The 19,647-nt window shown below is 45.1% G+C and overlaps 1 protein-coding gene across 1 annotated transcript in view; it reads right to left on the bottom strand.

Annotated features, from left to right (window-relative positions):
* The window catches only part of DNER (delta/notch like EGF repeat containing), a 299,024-nt gene that overhangs the window by 93,519 nt on the left and 185,858 nt on the right, over positions 1–19,647 (bottom strand). The window contains exon 6 of the mRNA XM_079132624.1: positions 19,383–19,536. Within this exon, the coding sequence (XP_078988750.1) occupies positions 19,383–19,536 (154 nt within the window). The remainder of the gene's footprint in view (positions 1–19,382; positions 19,537–19,647) is intronic.

The raw sequence follows: 19,647 nt of genomic DNA on the forward strand, positions 1-19,647 counted from the left end.
CATAAATGCTCCATTCATGACTTAGACATTCTTCCATAACTTACAACCTGTGTGTCACATGCTTGGACTGGACAGGGCAAGAATGACTTTTTTTAAATCCCTGCCTTTGAAAGTTCTATAACATGGCTAGAAAAGTGTGTGTATGAAAAATATAACTGATTACAAGTGGTAGGTCCTTAGATTATAAGTGGTAGGTTCATAGATTACAAGTGGTAGGTTTTTAGATTAGAAGTGGTAGGTTCTTAGAGGCAGTGGGGTTAAAATGACCTGGATGACGTCATGCGTCCCGACATGCAAGCACCTTAGAACTGTGTCCACAGAACCAGATGGAAGCATGATCGACAGCCAGGAGTCAATTAGCTACCATCTGAAAGGACCGGCTGTCCCTACCAGACAGAAAGAGTAGAAGAGTAACGTAGGCTTCTGTGAACTCTGAAGTTCCTTAAAGAAAATCGTAGCAACCACTTTCTTTGAATTTGTATTCGGGAATTTCAAACATAAACATAGGCTGGAATATAAACCTCACAAACCTGTCATCTAGCTTCAATAATCATTAACTTTTATGTTTAATTTCATCTGGTCTCTTCATATGTCCATATTTTCCCTACGAGGGCATCTTAAAACAAATTTAAATTATCTGTAAATATTTTAATCTATAAAAGGAGATTAAAAGATTATTTTTAATGTCCTTATTAATTGTCATTTGGTCCCATTTACAAATTAAGCACTTTCAACTATATTTATTGATATCAAAATTTTCCTTTCTTAAGAACCACTTTTGTCTGATAATATACAAATGTTCCCATGCACATAATTAGTTCTTACAGATCCAATAGATTCAACCTGTAAGTAAGATAAATCTTAAGTGCTGTTCAATGCTCCAGTACTGTAGGAAAGATTTGTAAGATTTCAACCCAAGAGGCTAATTCACATGTGCTGGGGGTTTGAGGTTGTCGGGATGGTTTGGGGGTCATACCAGCATTTAGTGAGTAAAGATGTTGAAGTCTTGCACACTTAAAAGGCCAAAAGCACCCCTCCAATGAGAAACTCCAGTCTGATATGAACACTATAGTGACTACCTTTTCTTTTCCCCAGAGTTTTCAAGTCTTTATGTTCAAGTTTTGTTTGTTTGCTGTCTAGTTTTTTATTTTGCTTTTTGTTTTCTACAGGGTTTTTTTGTTGTGTTTTGATTTTTGGTTTTTTTGAGTCGGGGTCTCACTAAGTTGCTGAGGCTGGTCTCCAACCTCCAATCCTCCTACCTCGGCCTCCTGATTACAGACCTGTGCCACTGCGCCCAGCTTGTGTTACAGATTTAGAGAGAATGAGAACCACAGAACTACGGTGGGAAACTGGAATCTCTAGACCTACCTGTATGCGACGACCTCACTGGCCTGTCTACAGGCTCCCTATTACTGCAGATGAAAAGCCATGTGGGGGAATGTGGTGTGAGGAGGAGGAGGCAGGGAGGCAGGCCGGGATGGGTTGTAGGGTCACAGAGCATCTGTAGCTGCAGGTGGATCTCAGAGCAGCGGTTCAGGCCCTGCTGCTGGTCCAAACCAGGCTCGTCAACAGAAGCCGGGCCTTGTTGGCCTGGGCTGAGCCACTCGCTGGAGGTTCCAAGTGTGTTGTTGGCTGCATCTTCCCACCAGCTGACTGAGGAGGCCGTCTCCAGGAGGGGCGAGGCAGAGGACCAGGACCTTGAGTATCCCAGGTCTGGATCAGGGGACTCTCAAATACTAGCGAGTCTTCCTGTGCCCTTGGAGAGCTGCCAGATCATATGCCCACAACACTATGAACTGGATACCTAAGACTTGCCTGGAGCACCCTTTCTGCATCTTTTTTTTTTTTTTTTTTCTTTTTTAAATTCAGTCTCATAACTTAGGAGTCAACACAAATGAGGGAGGGGTAGGAAGTTAAGTTAATGACTATTAAAGCTTTGCCTCAGTTCCTTCCTCTCTCTGGTTGAAAGTTGGTCTCTTCTCTGGGGAATAAAGTAACCATGCCTTCCATCAGTATCTCCCTATGCCAATCAAGTCACATGCATTCAGAGGACCTTGGAGATGCCCAGGCAAGAGCCAACACCGCAGGTGGGAAAGGTACGCATGCACGGCAGCGCGTCCGTGGGTCGTGGGACAATGTGCGCCGACGCACACACAAACGGGCACATCAGCCTCCGGGGGCCAAGCCATGGATCCCCAGGCGGAAGGCTGTCAAGGCATGGAGAAAAGCCCGTGTAGAGTCACAGACGTGTGCAGAAAAGATGTGAATGTCATGCACGCTTTCCTAAAGCTGCACAACAGTGACAAACTTCCTCCACTGTGGTTTTCAAATGGAAAAATCTGTACCTCATGACAGAAGCGAGAATCAGGAACTGCCCAGTTCCTTCCGGTTAGTGATAGGGCTCCTCCTGAGAGCCAGACTACGAGCAGGAACGGACCACCTTCCAGACTACTGTGACAACCTCATCCCGCCTTTATACAGTCTCGCTCCGACCTCACTGCCTCTCACCGGGGCTGCAGCAGGACCTCCAGCTCTTCTTTCCACACCTGCTTTCTTACAATCCATTTTCCACAAGGGGTAGCCAGAGATTCTTGAGATATTTGAATCCTATTACTCTTAAGCCTAAACTCATCCAGTGGTCTCCCAAAGGGTTCGGAATAAAGCCCAAACATTTTGCTTGGTGGCAAAAGCCCCAATGTGCTCTGGCCTCTGGCTCCCTCATCTTTATCCACTCTCCCCTGTGGCCACTGTGCTGCAGCCACCTTGGAAGGACGAGGAGAGGTACAGTGGCATTTCATCTGCAGGATCCAGAAATACAGGCCACAGAGATCAGAAGTGAATTATATCAGGGAGTAGAGGTCCTAATAGAAGGCACTAAACTCATCCCTAAAGTCAGGGAGGGAAATGAAAACATGACTCAAGGAGGGAGGAAGTCAGCTTCAACTTCAGCAGGGGTCACAAATAAAATCAGAACACATGGGCAAGGATGCTTCCTGAACCTAGAGGCCATGGGGGTGACATCAGGCCCACTTGGAGAGTTACAGGCGTGGGAGGCATGGGCTACTCTGCATGTGCTCTTCTCACGAACAGGAGAACCGCCCAAGGGGCCTGGACCTTAAGAGATAGTAAATAATGCCTCTCCCAGAAACAGCCTTGGGCCTCTGAGCGCCAGCTCCAGTTTATTTGGGTCAAGAACTGCAAACAGCTTAGAATAACAGAGCTGTACTTTCAATGGTCTGACTCTTTTAATCCCAGAAAAAGGGAGAGCCGAATATGGCAATGGCCTGGGTCCACCCACAGTGTGGCCACTGTGCGTCTGGATTAGGTGATCTGTGCATGCTGGGATGCCAAGAGTAGGAACCAACTGAGAAAATACAGAGTGTGAGAGAATCTGTCAGACACGATTCCAATTTAAAACGTGAACTCGAGGACTGATTTCTGATTGATGACTTTGAGTTGAACCTCGCTCGAGTTAGTTCACACTGAGAGGTTGGGCAGAGCTTGATAATCACTATTTTTTTTTTTTAATTCAATTCCCACAAGGGAACAAAGGACAATTCCTGTGCACAAAGGCCACTTTAGAACATCAGAGACCTCAGTCCCCACTGTCACTTTGCACGGCTGTTCCCTCTGACTCTGCAGCCTTCGGGTTGCTCTGCCCATTCGTTGCCTCTGAGCTCAGAAGTCTGGGCCCTCCTTTACTTGTGAACCTGGCTGCCTCTGGCTGATGACGTGCATGTGCTCACCGGCCTCCCTTGCAGGCGGCCCCTGGAGAAGGCCTGGAGTCCTCAGTCACCCCGCCAGGGCTTGTGCTCTATCACACTGTCCTGTCGTTCCCTGAAGTGACTTTCTTATCGGTTCCCCTTCAAGAACACACTTGTAATTGGACGTGCTTCCCCCTCCTAGTACATTCTCAACAGGACTTTGGCTTGTTAATTGGACCCTCAAAACTTAAAATATTTCCTGCACGGAAATATTTGTCGAAAGAATGAATCGGCTGACTTAAAGCTTTGCCCTAAAATGGCTGTATCTTTTAACATGGATTTACCTCTCCCTCAGCAACACTGTCTGGAGCAGCCCAGATGAAATATGGTAGCCACTCTTCTTCCTAACACACAATAAAATAAACACACAGCTATTAAAATTTTTAAAAAATGGTTATCTCAAAAAGGCGGGCTCAGACAGCACCTGTGTGCTCCAAGGCCCTGCACCCCCAATTGGGGAAATTGCAAGCAGCAACTGCCCTGCTCAGAACCCCACCCCCTCACCCTCAGCCAGCCTGGGATGATGGAGAACTCAGTCTTGCTTCTCCTGTGAGCACTGGGCACCTCCAGCAGGCCCCTGCAGCGTGGTACTCCAGCCAGGCTGAAGCGGGGCTCTGCACATTGTCTTCCTCAGCAGCCCACCCACAGTAGATTCCTCAAGTCAGGCTTCTCAACGGGGCTGATTCTCCCCCAGGGTCACCTGGCAACACCCTGGGGGCTTGTCTATTATCACGCCTCTGGAGGTCCTGCAGGCCAGGGGTGCTGCCAAACCACGCCAAATGCATGACTGTCCCCACAACAAAGAAGCATCCAGTCCAAAATATCCCTAAGGCCAAACCTTGGATTAATCAGCGCCCTGTTCGTCCTTCACACTAAAAACCTCTGTTTTTGTCCAGATGCCTCTTGCCTTCCCTTAAACAGAAACTCTCCTGTTACAAAGAAAGACATGATGCCGTGGGAAGATTTTCAAAAATCGGAATTTTTAGGAATATTTATAACCTCTAGCAAATTAAAGAATATTGTTAATTATATTATTTGATGCTAAAAACTTTAAGTTACTCAGGAACCTATAATCGTGATATTCTACAAAGAAATAAAATAATTGGTTCAAAAATAGAGGAGTATGGAAAACACAGATCAGGATCATAGAAGGTTTATTGTTTCTTTCGAGAAGATTCTAGTGTAACAAAGGTAAGAAATGTCGTGACTCAGGGTCATGTGGACACTAATGAACCTGGAGAGCATCATGTTACAGGAAATAAGTCAGACTCAGAAAGGCGGTGGGGGGGTCTCTCTCTCATGCGGAAGCTAGAGGGGAAAAGGGGGGAAAGTGGGCAGGACCTTATGAAGAGGAGGGGGTGGGGGAGGGAGGCAGGGACGTGGCCAGGGGAGGTACTCCGGAGTGGAGTATTACATGTTATATGCACGTACACAGACGTCACAGTGAATCCTGCTGTTCCGCATAAGTATAATGCGCCAATAAAAATGTCAAACGATATTGAAAAATATTAGATGGTGACTGAAACCTGGAAGACAGGAAATTCATGAAAAAGAAGGAGGCAGAATATACCATGACCCCTGCAGGAATCTGCCTCAAACTGTCAGGCCACTTAGTTGGTGTTAGCAGGTTATATTTCATCTAATATGAACTGGGAATGCTTCACTTCACATTTAGCTATAAAATATCATTTAAAGTTTATTAGCATATGGAGGGAGAAGAACGGCCAAGTCTCCCTGTGAGAATGGCTCAGAGAAAACTGTATCTAAACAGTACACTTTGATATCCAGCAACATGACAGAACATCCACCCCTGCCCCACCTACCCACATAGCACTATCCACACTGCACTCTTTCAATGAAAGAAAACCTTCTGGAGGTCAAGGGCAAATATATGAGGTATAAGAGAAGCTGGCTAAACTCTTAAAAAAAAAAAAAAAAACAGGACAATTGATCATTTGTGGATTAAAATATGTGTGTGTGTATGTGTGTGTGTGTGTATACATATATCCTCCTTCCCAGAAAAGTCATTTTCGCGCATGATGTTTGTTCCATGATTCTTTTACTGAAAAAAGATTCCTCTGTGTTGCTCTATGAGAAAGAATCTAATTGTTTCTTTAGAGAGCTGTCCTGAAAGCTTCCTAGGTGAGAATTGTAGCGACAGCTATTTTTAACTCTCCTGGTCTTTTTATAGCCTGGCCTGTGCAGTGAAGCAAAGCTGCTGGATTTGGGCTGCAAGCCTGATGCTACCAGAAGAATCCACCTCCTGGGCTCTTACCCCCAGGGGTTCAGAGCAGCCTGCAGGGCCTCAGCACTGCAGTTGAGATGAAGTACCTAATATTAGCACACTGAAGCAAGAAATAAATAGCAGGAATCTGTGTGCCATCAAGATATTCTGTCTCTGTGGCATTCAATTTCAAAGTCAGAAGGCAGAAATGATTTAACAGATAAAAAAAAAAAGTAATATGTGCTGGAAGGAGAAAAACCAACACATCTGGACAGATGTACACTGATTTGAAAACCAAAGGCAAAGAAGGAAGGATGTTATGTGGCCCATCTGTGAAAGGCAGCCAGTAAAATATAATTAAAGTGGGGCTATATAATAACAATGAAAGCATAAGAGGAAGAGGACATTCAGCAGAGTTAGAAAAATTAATCTAAACATAGCCACATCTAGTAAGCAAACAGGCAAGAGGCACAGTGGGAAGGGCAGTGGGGTGCGAGGTCAAGTTCCAGGATGGCAATGCACCATCAGCTGAGTGAGCTCACGCAGGATGAATTGACCTTCATCACCGTCCTGGGTGAAACAAGGCTGAAGACAGCTAGCTCCCAGGACACTGGGGATCGGCTCCAAGCAGCAGGCGCCATTTCTACCAAGTGTGCCCTGAATCCACAATAGCTTGCACTGAGCCTGGCATGTCCTAAGTGGCTTGATATTTCTTGAAAGAATGAAGAACTTATGGATTTTAAAACTGTGAAACTATATGCCAATAGCATTTGCTCTCTCAGTTTTTCACAGGAAACTTAGAGCAGTGGTCCTCAAAGTGTGGCCCATTGGACCTGCAGAATCAGTACCACCTGGGACCTCGTTTCAAATGCATGGGAACAAGCATATCCCTCAAATTCTGAAGCCCAGCAATGTGAGGCTTCAGAAGCCTTCCAGGTGATTCTAAAGTAAAGTACATGCTGACCTGGAAACAAGCAGCAAGCAGTCTGTTAACATTGAATATTAATATTGCTCATCTAAAAAATTACCCATACAATTCAGATTATGGAGGGGAAAACTCAGAAGCTAATGGATGAAAGTCAAACACTGTATCACATCCAAAAGTCTTCAGCAATTCTACTGCTGACACATTTCCTTCTTCTCCTGAGGAGTAGGAACCCATAGGTTCGATTACTGCACCAATCACTGCCTTCTTTTCAGACTTACTTCCCTATTCTTTAAGGGAGGTGTTGATTATCAATGTCCCAACGTCTAGCACAGAGCCAGGGAGACCATGGGAACTCCTTATATAGTAAATTAAGGATACATTGCAATTTTTAAAATAACTCCTTTTATCCTATTGAAATTGAATGAAATAAAAAATTGCAATAGTAATGCAGGCCAGATTTATGAATGCCCCTGTAACTTTTAATCAAGTGAATACACAGGAAAAAAGATTTCTTTAAGTATGTCCTGACAACCATCCTGAGAGACTGAAATCAAAAGAGAGGAAAATTAAATTAAAAATTTATGCTGTGGGACCATTTGAGGAACTGGCTTAAAGGCATTCATCGGTACATACAATAAATCTAACTATAGAGGAGGTATTCATCCACTCTTTCAGAAGGAAATTTACAAGTGAAAATTCACATCTGGGGGACCTAAGGGAAGTTAGTTCCTAACCTCAGGGAGCTCACACTCTGAATGAGGAGATAAGATATGTTCCCACCAACCAGTTAAATATGGAGGAGCGAATGCAAGGGAATGCTATGGACAGTGTCACTCTGATGACAGAGATGAGGCTGGGCTGATTGAGGTGCTAGGGAATAAGGCTGGGCTGGGGCTCAGCCATGCTGGACCCAAAACCCACGTGCAGAGGAGTTGGGGCTTGCCAAACAGCATCGCTGAGGCTTTCTGCAGACTGAGCACATGGTGAAGGTATGTCCAAGGCTCATCACTTCCGGTATTGTAGGCTAATCACTTCCTGTGTCATAGGTTAATCACTTCCTGTATTGTAGGCTAATCACTTCCTGTGTCATAGGTTAATCACTTTCTGTGTTGTAGGCTAATCACTTCCTGTTTGTAACACTTCATTTGGGGAAAAGCCCAGGGCTCTCCTCCCTTCTTCCCAGGAGCAGGTGCTCTGGGTAGACAACCTGAGGGAGCTACAAAGGAGCTGTCAAAAGCAGGTGGAGGGTGGACAGAAGGCAAAACATTGAGAGACAGAATGAGTAGAATGAAAGATTATCCTCCTTCTCAGCATTCAGAGGCAACAGAGGTGTCCTCGCACATCACCTCTTCTGTGCCACATTTTGTGTGTGTATGTGTGGAGTGTATATGAGTGTGTACACACATGCATGTGTGTGGTGTTCTCTTTTACAAAGTCAGTACTGTTGTTCCATTTCACAAATGATAAAACTTGGGCCCAGAAGAGCCAAGTAGAGTTGGTGAGTGACTCAACCTGGAATTCCTCCAGGACAGTCACTACTGAACCCCCTGCTGCTAATCGTCATCATATCCTTTCTGTCTTTCATGAAGCTCATCTGAAAAGACTCTGAGACCTAAGCAAGGCCAGCCCAGAAGCCAGGGACAGTGGGCAGGCCTTGGTTCACTCAGGTGTGACTCTCCCATGGTCTTAGCAGGGCTAAAAGAAGGTCCTAAGGGTCACAAATGATTTGACTTGGCTGACCAGAGTGGAAGGCTGCAGAAAGAGTTGAAGCCACCTCTGGCCAGAGGCAGTAGAGGCAGCCCTCTGCAGGGCTTCCCACTCTTGGCTGGACAATCACAAGAGTGGCTGACATTTGTTAAGTGCTAACTCGGTGCCAGGCACACAGTATATATCATCTTTCTTAATCTGCAAAACAAAACTGGATTGAATACTATTGCTCATCTCAATTTAGAAACAGATCACAGAGAATCAGGAAGATTAGATAATTTCCCCAAGGTCAAACAGAAAATGTATAAGCTTGTTGCACAGACAATCCAACCTCCTGCCCAACTCAGCTCTGTGAGCAAAGCAGCATGGAATATAGGGAGGGGACAGAGGCTTGTCACAGTCATTCAGGCAGCAGATGACAATGATTTGAATCAGGGTATTGGCAATGGAAAGGGAAGAGCAGAGGCAGATGGGGAATCATTGTAAATAAAGCAAACTTGGTAGTTATCCAAAGATAAATGAGATGAGGGCACCAGTCACAATGGCCCAGCTTCCAGCGTGAGTGAAGAGGGTGCTGGTGGCACCACTGATAGGTGCCCGAGGTGCAAGGAAAGCCAGGCCTGAGAGTGTGCAAGGGAGGCAGAGGGAGGCTGGCACCAGGAACCTGAGCTGGAGTCAGAGGAGGAGGAGGTGTAAGCAGATACATCAATGCCAAGTCCAGTAAAAATGCTGGAGCTGAGACAAGAGGCCAGGCTGGAAGGAGGGTCTGGAAGCCACCTGTGCAGTGACAGCTCAGAATGGGTGATTGCTAGCAAAGGCAGAGGAAAGCAGCTGAGGGGGAGGGAAGAAGGAAGGGCTGGAGAGGCCTCGGGAGAACAGACACAGGGTCGTGTGCTCTGTAAAACAGGCGAGAAGCACTCCTGAAGAGATGGCCAGCAGGGGTAGGAAAGAGCCCTGGAAACCAGCCAGAAGGACACGCCAATGACCTTGGAGAAGCAGTTTCACAAAATAAAGAGGAAAACAATGTGAGTGAGCAGGTAGAAAATTAATAATTAGAGACAGACCAGAGTGTGGTAGTAACAGGGGGAGAGAGAGAGAAAAAGTGTGTGGGGGGGAGAGAGAGAAGGAGGAGGAGGGAGGAGGGAGGAGGGAGAGGGAGGAAAGTGGTAGCCAAGAGGGAAGAGGAGGATAGGGAAAGAGGAAAAGGAGACAAGGAGGAAGAGGATGAAGAAGAGGAAGAGAAAGCACACACAAAGAAGCAGAAGCAAGGACTTACTAAGTTCTCATTTAAGAGATCGGTTTTAAGAGAAAACCTGGGAGTCGTTGCAGAGAAGTCAGGAGGGAGGTGGAGAGGGACATGGAATAGCTTCTTAAATGGCTTCCCCATATACCCTCCCTATCTTTGTTCTTCCGCAGCTTCCAGAATGATCCTTTCAAGAGGGAAATCAGATGGCCTGCCCCGGTTCACACCTTCGATGGCTCTATTACTCTCGGAATAAAGTCCCTGCTCATCCCTCTGGCCAGCCCAGCTGTGCCCCAGCTCCAGGTCTCATCCCTGGGTCTCTGAGGCCAGGTCCTCCAGCTCCTCGGACTCCTGCCTCAGGACCTGTCAGGTTATCTTGGTCCACTCGGGTGTCTAGAGCAAAATACCCCACACGAGGGGATGTGTGAACAATCCAGTGTAGTGTTAACCGTTCTGCAGGCTGGAAGCCCAAGTTCAAGGCACAGGCAGACTCAGTGCCTGGCGAGGGCTTGTTCCTCGTAGCCGGTGCCTCCCACGTGTCTTCACAGGGTGGGAGAGGAAGCAGCTCCCTGGAGCCTCCTTTATAAGAACATCAATTGCAATCACTAGTGCTCCACCTTGTGATCCAGGCACCCCAAAGTCCCCAGCTCCCAGTCCCGTCCCCTCAGTGATCACATTTCAACACATGAACTTTAGTGGACACGAACACTCAGACCGTGACAAGCGTGCTATTTCCTATGCTGGAATGCTGTTTCCCCAGTGAATGGGCTGCTGGCAAGCTGATCCATTCAGGACTCGTCAGGAATGCTTCCCTCCTGGGAGGCTTTCCCTAGTCTATCCATGGCCCTATCCCATTTCTCCTTATCTTTTTATTCTGTTTTATTTTTTCTTAACAGCACTCACCTTTCTGTCAACTACACATATACACACACTCTACACATATATGCAAACATATATATCACACGCAATGCACACCACATGTGCTTACTGTCTGTTCAGCTCCTTCATGAAAGCTTGAGACCCACAAATGCAGGGATTTTGCTTTGTTAGCAATTGTATTCTCAGCAGCCAGAACATGGCAGGCCTTGAGTTGACATTCAGTAGGTGGTTGTTGCATGAATGGCTGATCCTTACAACAACCTCTATTTCAAAGAGGAGGAAACCAAAAGGATTCAGGAAAAAATAGGAGGATCACTCAAGGCCACATAATCAGCTAGTGGAAGAGGCTAAATTGAAATAAGGTGTTACAATTTTGGTTTTGTACCCCTTAATCCCAACTAGTGTATCTCTGGTCCCAAGAGGGGATAAAAGACATGGGGGCAATGCATTCGTGACCTGTCAGAACTGTTCACGCCCTCGACTCCGTTCACCACTAATGGGAAATTGACAAACCATTATGTGTCACGGTGGAAAACACTCTTTGACTCAAAGGAAGACAGAAAGGGAAGGATCCTGAATCTCAGCATGTCCCCTGAGTTCTGTGCCCTGCACGCCTCGGCCTCCAGAGGCAACTTCCAAGATTTCTTCCAGTCTGAAACTCTGGACTAACCCACTTTTAAAAACCACACTCCTGATCTGGTAGTGCAGACACTCCTTGATTGGAACGTGGTGGGTGTGAGGACTCCCAGCTGTTCTGGTCAGGGTTCGCTTCCAGGTGACCCACTCCAACCCCACCATTGCAAGACACCGACTCTTCCTCCAAAGGTGGGTGCTGGAAAGGACATGCCAGGACAGGAGCGCACGCTAAGCTCCCCGTGCCTCAGAGAGGACGAGATTTAAAAATAGGCTGAAGTCACCAATTAGTCAGAACAATGTGGTGCTTCAAAGTTGAAAAGTGCTTTGCATACTGCTAATAATATTTTGGCAGTGGTGGTTCTGAGCACGTACCACAGCTATTCCTCTAGAAAAAGAAATGGCTCCTTTGAGGAAAAATTGTATTCCTGAAATTAGAAGACTTTCCTGAAATTAGAAGACTTTCATAATTAGAAGACTTTCAATTTGTTTCATAAAACAAATTGTGATTAAGTTAAATTCCACCTTAGGCAGGCATTGAGTGTCTGAAGCCATTATATTAAAAATCAAATGAAAACTAGAGGAGAGAGTTTGTTACTAAATTACTGTGGACTCCAATCCATTATATTCATAATCTCTAGATTATTCGTGAATCAAAAATATTTACTGACACTTGACATAGACGCTAAAACAAAATATTCAAATATTGACAAATTTGGGTCTGCATATTCTCAGCTAAAAATATTTTCACTTACCAAGAAATATTCTCCTCTCAGGAGAAATAAGCATTGCATCAAACAATATCCCCCCGCAAGAATACCCCTTTTCGGGGGCATTTTTGTTCTCTTATAACAACTTCGTTTGAATTAATTCATTCCCCAAATGATAATTTTGCAAGATCAGTCTTGCAACAATCAGAGCACAAAAGGAGTATACACTTCCCACTGAGGGTTCTCATGTGTATCTGTTGCTTCAAAGGTCAATTAATTGATGTTAATCAACTTGTAAATAGCTCTTCCACAAAAGAAATATAATTTTTCTATAGAAAAATTATTTTTTTTAGGGATGTTTGAAACTAAGTTATGCAGGGAGCTCCTCACTTTGAGCAACCAACCCCCCTTTTGGATAAAATTGCCTAATATTTCCCTCCTTTAGGAGGTCTGTTTGGCATGGAAAGCTGAGATGTAGCACAGTCTTGAACACATTTATCACAGGGAAGAACTTGGCACTCCACGTGGCTCCTCCCCAGAAGGAGCAAAGTAAGGAGAGCACCCACCGCCGGACCTGGTTCAAGGCCCAGCCACTACTGGCACATGCGCCTAGCACGGTTTTGGCAGCAAGAGGCGTCCACCACCTTGTTTCCTCTTCCAAACAGAACCTCGAGGGACTAAGTGACAGAATGCTGGCAAATGGCATGTGGTGGAAGTGACAGAAGACACTCATATAAGACACCATCCTGAGACACGAAAAGACCCCTGGTCCCCCTTTCCCTTCAGCAGCAACTGTGAAGGGCGGCTCTGGAGGGTGGCATCTTCCCAAAAGGAAGGGACCTGGATCCCTTAGTCACCTTCTGGAAGGTAAGCACCCGCCTCACATTGTGACATAGCAGAAATTAAGCTGTGCTTGGAAGCCACTGGGTTTGGGGATTTGTGTGTTCTTGCAATGAAGCCGAGTGTTCCTCTAATATTCTCAGAAGAGTTGCGAAACTTGCCTGGGCCTCAGTTTTCTCATGTATGGAACCAGCACAATCAAGAGCACTAAACTCATCCATGGTCTGAGATTAGCCTTGGGAAGCACTTAGCACGGGCCGGCTCGTGATGAACACTCAATCAACGCTAGCTCTGTGTGTGCAAGTACAAGAAAAGGCTCACTGGGCGTTAGCTAGAAGGGAGAGGGACACGGGCAGGGTCCTGAGGGGAGTGGAACTGAAGAAACCTCCAGAGAACAGCAGGAGCAAGTCCAGGCAGATAGGCAGGGAGACCTGAGGGGCAAGGTGCCATATCTCCCCGCCCCCTCTGAGTCGGACTTGTTCTAGAGCCCAGTGGGCAGGGAGGCCCCACGTTCCCGGCTCTGCGCTGGGCAATGAAGGAAAGCTGCTGGGAGCAAAGGCGACCCCAATGCAGGCAGGTGGCCGAGAGACCCCAGCCCGTGTGGGGCCACCTGGGACAGGTAAGAAAGAGTGAGAGCTGCCGATTCAAGGTGAGTGCAAGGGAGTTTCAACTCTGCTGCCACGCTGCCCTGGCTTTAAGTTTATTCAATAGGAAGGAACTTTCACAGGGAGGGATTTCTCTCAACCCCAAACAAACAAACAACACACCTGTCAAGAAAACAGCTTGATGTGAATCTCACAGGGAGACTGTGAGTTTTGAAACTCCTTTCAACTGTGAACAATGTAGAAAGGCTCCTAGATCTAAAATAACACCTCACATCACTTTGTGAAAATTGGAGCATTTTCCAAATAACCCAATTAAGAAATGGGCAAAAGAACGAAACGGACACTTCTCAAAAGAAGAAATACAAATGACCAACAAATATATGAAAAACTGTTAGCTAACGCGGTTAGCTATTAGGGAAATGCAAATTAGATTTGCTTTCATGCCAGTCAAGTAGCCATCAAGAAGACAAACAATAAGAAATACTGGAGAAAAAAAAAATACACCAATACTGTTGGTGGGACTGTAAATTAGTACAACCCTGGTGGAAACCAGTGTGGAGCTTCCCTAAAAGATGAGAAATGAACCACCATATGACCCAGCTCTCAGTTCTTGGTATTTACCCTAAAGAATTAAAGTCAGCACACTATAGTGATACATGCATACCTACGTTATAGCAGCACAAATCATAATAACTAAACTATGGAACCAGCCTAGGGGCCTGTCAATGGACGAATGGATAAAGCTAATGTGGTATATATACAAAGTGGAGTTTTATTCAGCCACACAGAAGAATGAAATTATGTCATTTGCAGGAAAATGGATGAAACTTGAGAACATTTCATATACTATGTATTTATAGAAATAGAATACTTCTGGAGAAGAAAACTCAAGTTAACATAAAATATGAAACTGGATCCCTACCTCACACCTTAAAAACATAACTCAGATTCATATTGATTAAAGACTTGGGTGAAAAACAAAAATTTTAAATGTTTAGTGGAAAATATACCATAATGTCTTTAGCTCTTTAGACAGGAAAACATTATCTTAAATAGAACATAAAATATATTAACTGCAAAAGCAAAGTTGAAAAATAAAAATATAGTAAGATTGTCCATTCAAAAGACTTTTTTTTTTTTTCAAAAGACTTTTTGAAGTCAAAAGACAAATTTAAAACTTGGAGAAAAATATTAGTGAGAAATGAAGAGTTTCTACAAACCAACAAGCAGAGCACACACACACACAATACAGATGAAAGATGCAAAGAGCCAGGCACGGTAGCACATGCTTGTAATCCCAGTGGCTTTGGAGGCTGAGGCAGGAAGATTGCAAGTTCAAATCCAGCCTCAGAAACTTAGGGAGACCCTGTCTCAAAATAAAAAATAAAAAGGGCTAGGGATGTGGCTCAGTGGTTAAGCACATCTGGGTTTAATCCCTGGTACCAAAGAGAAAGAGAGAGAGAGAGAAGGAAGAGGGAGATGAAGAGGGAGATGGAGGGAAGGAAGGAACGAAAATGAGAAGAAAAACAACAATGGAAAGACAAATATTAGATAGAAAGGAAATGTATGGCTAATAAACATGAAGAGAAGTTCAATGTCAATGATGATCAGCAAAACACAGAGGTCACATAAGATACTTATTTTGCACTCATTAGGTTGCAAACATTAAAAGTAACACTAACAAGATGTAAATCCACAACATCACCCATACATTGCACATGGAGTTTACATTAGTGCAAAGCAATCTGAAAAACACTGGCAAGACCTCCTTAATTGATTGATCATGTATGTTCCAGCACATCTTAAGATCATTACTTAGGTATGCATGTGAAACCTCCTCTAGCATGAACACACAGAAGACATGCAGGAGAATGTGAATCAGTTCCCATTCACAGAAGAAGAGATGAATGAAATTCCATATGGCAGCACGCCCGTAATCCCAGCTATTTGGGAGGCTGAGGCAGGAGGATCACCTGAGCAACTTAGTGAAACCCTGTGTCAATAAATTTTTAAAAGGGTGGGGGAGCTGGGGATGAAACTCAGAGGTAAACACCCCTGAACTCAATTCCCAGTACTCCACCCCCCAAAATGTGTCTACGCCTCAGTGATGCAGTATTAAGTGCAAAAAGTAAGTACCAGAGAGGTGCAAGTTGATGCCACACATAATTCACATGATACCATTTTTTAAAACTTGAAAATAATTAAAATAAATGCTTATGCCATTTGCAGAAAAACAGAACTTGAGAGCATTATATTAAATGAAATAAGTCATACTCAGAAAGTCAAGGGTTATATGTTTTCATGCACATGTGGAAGCTTGAAAAAAAAGTTTAAAGAGGAGAAGGAGGAACTCATGATAATAGAAGGAAGACCAGTAGAGGAACAAGAGGGAATGGGGTGGGGACAAGTGGAGGTACCGGAGAATTAAATTAACCAAATTATGTTACATGCATGTATGTTACATGAATCTTACTATGAAGTATAATTGAATGAATCCTACTATCATATGTAATTACAATGCACCAATAAAAGAAAACAAACTGAAAAAAAAATGCTTCCATAAAAACATGCAAATGGTTACAACCATAAAAAGGGAAAGCAAAGTCTTGGTCGATTCAAGATTCAGGGTGACCATTACCTTTGGGTGGGAAGTAGAGGTAGAGAGGTGGTTCAATAAGTAGACTCTAGGGTTAGTTTTCAGATATAACTTCCGGTTCGGGCTCACTAGAACTTAGTAAATATATACAAACAGGCTATGCATGGACCAGATGAGAGATCCCTCAACTTAGAAAGTATTCATATAATTCCAATTCCCCAAACCTGTCTCCTTGGTCTCAGATTCAAACATTAGTATCATTTCCATTCTATGCCTGTGAGATCCTTTAAAAAGCATGGAGAAATCCCCTTTGAGAGAAGACCTGAATAAAATATCAAACCCAAATCATTCTCATACAAATAGTAAAAATGTCCACCTGCCAGTTCTGACAGACTTCAGGTAAAATGTCCCTTCTGCAAATGCTTGAAACCACAAGTATTTCAGATCTGGGAGTTTTTTGAATTGAGTGTATCTAATCCAAAAATCCAGTATCTGAAATGCGCTGACAAGACACTAGGAAAGTTTCAAATGGGGAATTTCTGATTTTGGATTTTGTAACTATGGGTGCTCAACCTATGTTTATAGGAAATTCTTTATTTTTTCTAGCACTCCTTATAAAAGGGAAATTGTAAACATCTTAAAGATCCATCAACAGAGGAATGGCTTAAAATACCAGCCTACATTTATATCCCTCCATTAATTCGTCTCATTCACACCATGATTGAGCATCCACAGTTCATCAGACGCTTTGGGTTACGCGGGGGAAAGATTCTGGCCCTGCCCTCATGGGGCTTAACTCTGGGAGGAACATCAGGTGGTAACCAAAGAACTCCACGTGCAAGTGTGTCCTGGAGACACATAGGAGCTGTGCCAGACAGGAACACAGAGCTGGAAGAGGAAAACAGAGGGAGATTTATCTGCAAGCTGAAGACTTCCCCCAAAAAAGGGTCATTTAACAAAGGTATGAGAGATCTGGGGGTAATCAATGAGACAAAATGAGACAGAAAGGAAGAGCCGTCCAGGCACCTGGAAGGAAGGGCGGACCCTGTGGCATAAAGTTCAGGCTGCTAGGGAGGTAAAAGGCCAGGGTGGCTGGAACCCAGAGCAAGGGAGTCACTGGGATGAGGCGGGGCTGGAAGAGCAGGCAGGAGAGATGTCGCAGGGAAGGATCCAAAGAACAGTGGCAAGGAGTCTGAGTGGGAAAGCAATGGCATCCGATTTCCACTGGAAAATGATCCCTGTGGCCACATGGGAACCACATGGGGCCACAGGGGCTGGTGTGATGACAGGGTAAGGGGTCAAGAGTGGATGGAGAAAGCGTGGGAGGATTGTCAGTAGCACAGGCAAGGAACAAAGGCAACTGGCCTGGTTGGGGTGGGGAGGTGAAAGAGAGGTTGCAGAGAGGGTGGTGGATTTGAGAGGTTTTGAGGTGATAAAATAGAGAAAACCTGGAAGCAGAGGGAACATGGACACAGGAGGAAGGGCACCAGGGTGGTTACAGAAACAGATGGAGCACTGGCAGATGAGCCACAAGGCGCTGCTGCGTGAGGGGTTCAGCTTGGGGGTGGCTGCGCTGCAGGTGCCCTGGGGCATCTACACAGATGCCCAGTCAGCAGTCAGACCCATTGGGAGGGACTCCGACCTGGAGGTAAGAGACGGCTGGGATCTGGATCTGGAACGTTCCAAAGGCTCACACTGAAGGCTCGCCCCCCATGCAACTCGGTTCTGAGATGGGGCTTTGGGAAAAGACTGGGCTCTGATTTCCTCAGTAAATCAAGGCGTGGATGGACTGCTGACTGGATGGACTACTGGTGCTGGAAGCCGCGGGTGGTAAGCCCAGTCAGGAAGCCCCTCACTGGGGGCCTGCCCCAGAGGGCATGTCCTGTACCAGGGCCCTTCCCCGGTTTCTTCTGAACTGAGCTGCTTTGCCCCGCCAGGCCCTTCTACCATGACATATGCCTCACTCTGCCCCAGAAACAATGGAGCCAAGTGACCAGGGACCGAAATCTCAGAAACAAGGAGGCACAATAAACCTTTCCTTCTGTAGGTTGGTTTCTCCTCAAGTTGGTTTTGTCGGCAATGAAAAGCTGGCTAACCAAGACACGGTACAGGAATGTCCGAAAGAATGAGGCCTGCACCGTGAGTTCTGACAAGAAGGGATGTCTGTGATCTACCGGTGAGATAACACAGCAAAGCAAGTCAAGAGCAACTTCACAATCACTTTTAAAACATGGAGAAAAATACTTGATCATCTGGCCAGATAAACACACACACACACACACACCACACACACGCCCCAGTGGGGGGTCTGGAAAGGACCTATTCCTATGATTTTATTAAATTTGGATGGGGATAAATGAATAAAGTGCTCTTGCTTTTAAATTCACAAACTTCTACACTGTTGAAGTACAGTGAGTACCTCGGCTCCACAGCCACTCACTCCATCACTTTCTCCCTCCTCATCCTGAATCCACACCCAGTGGTAGAGATGGGCAACAGGATGAGATGGAAAGAGGAAAGGTGATCAGAGTTTTGTATATTATCTGACAGTGAAAAAGGAGTAACTTGCTGTTTGCTCGCAAGCTGCATGTCACAGCCCTATCAAATGCTCACTGGTCAAATGCCCTCCTGGCTCCACGGGGTGTGTAACCTGGTAGGCTGGACAGTAACTCAATCAAGATGATTGCCAGAGCGTTGAGTCTGGAGGCACATTGGCCACTGCAATCACAGCGTGCCCAGAGGATTTCAAAGTCTCATCTAACATCCAAGAATACCCCATACTAATCAAGGAATGTTGAAGACTTGCCACGTTGTGCAGAACAACGTCCCACAAACTTGGGCTACTGAACATACATAAACAAAAGGAAATTAACATAAATGGGATTTGGTGGCTCTGTATAACCAACTTGTGTAGTTTACCCTAGATTTTTCTTAACTGACTTAACATAATCACCCAGCACAGTGCCAGCCCACACTCAGTACACACTTACAAAATTGTTTTGGAAACATCTAGAAAGAACTCTATTTGACCAAGAATATCATTTTCCTAGAACAGAAATGGTGGAATGTGAAAAAGGAAGCATTCAAAATCAGAAAGCGAGGTAGGGACATGATTAATTCTGCCTCCATCCTGATTACACACAGACTGAGAGAATCAAACAGGATCCTGACGTCCCCTTGTCCCCCAGCCAGACAGCGTATTATTTAAGCAACATTCTAGAGAAATACACACTGTTAACTATGAAAAGCTTACCAGGAAGGCAGAGGCATGTGAAATTGCTCCCATCCAGCTTTTCATTCGCATCGATACAGCTGGCCTTGTTCTGGCAGGGTTTCCTCTGGCAAGCATCGAATTCTTCACAGAAAGTACCCACGTACTGGTCCTCACAGGTGCAGGAAAAAGTTGTCTAAAACACAGAAATACAGTGCATGTTACCTAAAATGCTTATTTTGACTGACAGGCAAAGCCCAAAAGCACAATGCCCTTTTAGTAAAGAGCCCAATGCTGAGTACTTCAA

Source organism: Sciurus vulgaris (assembly GCF_902686455.1).
Source record: "Sciurus vulgaris genome assembly, chromosome: 3".
In the NCBI taxonomy this organism is placed as follows: Eukaryota; Metazoa; Chordata; class Mammalia; order Rodentia; family Sciuridae; genus Sciurus; species Sciurus vulgaris.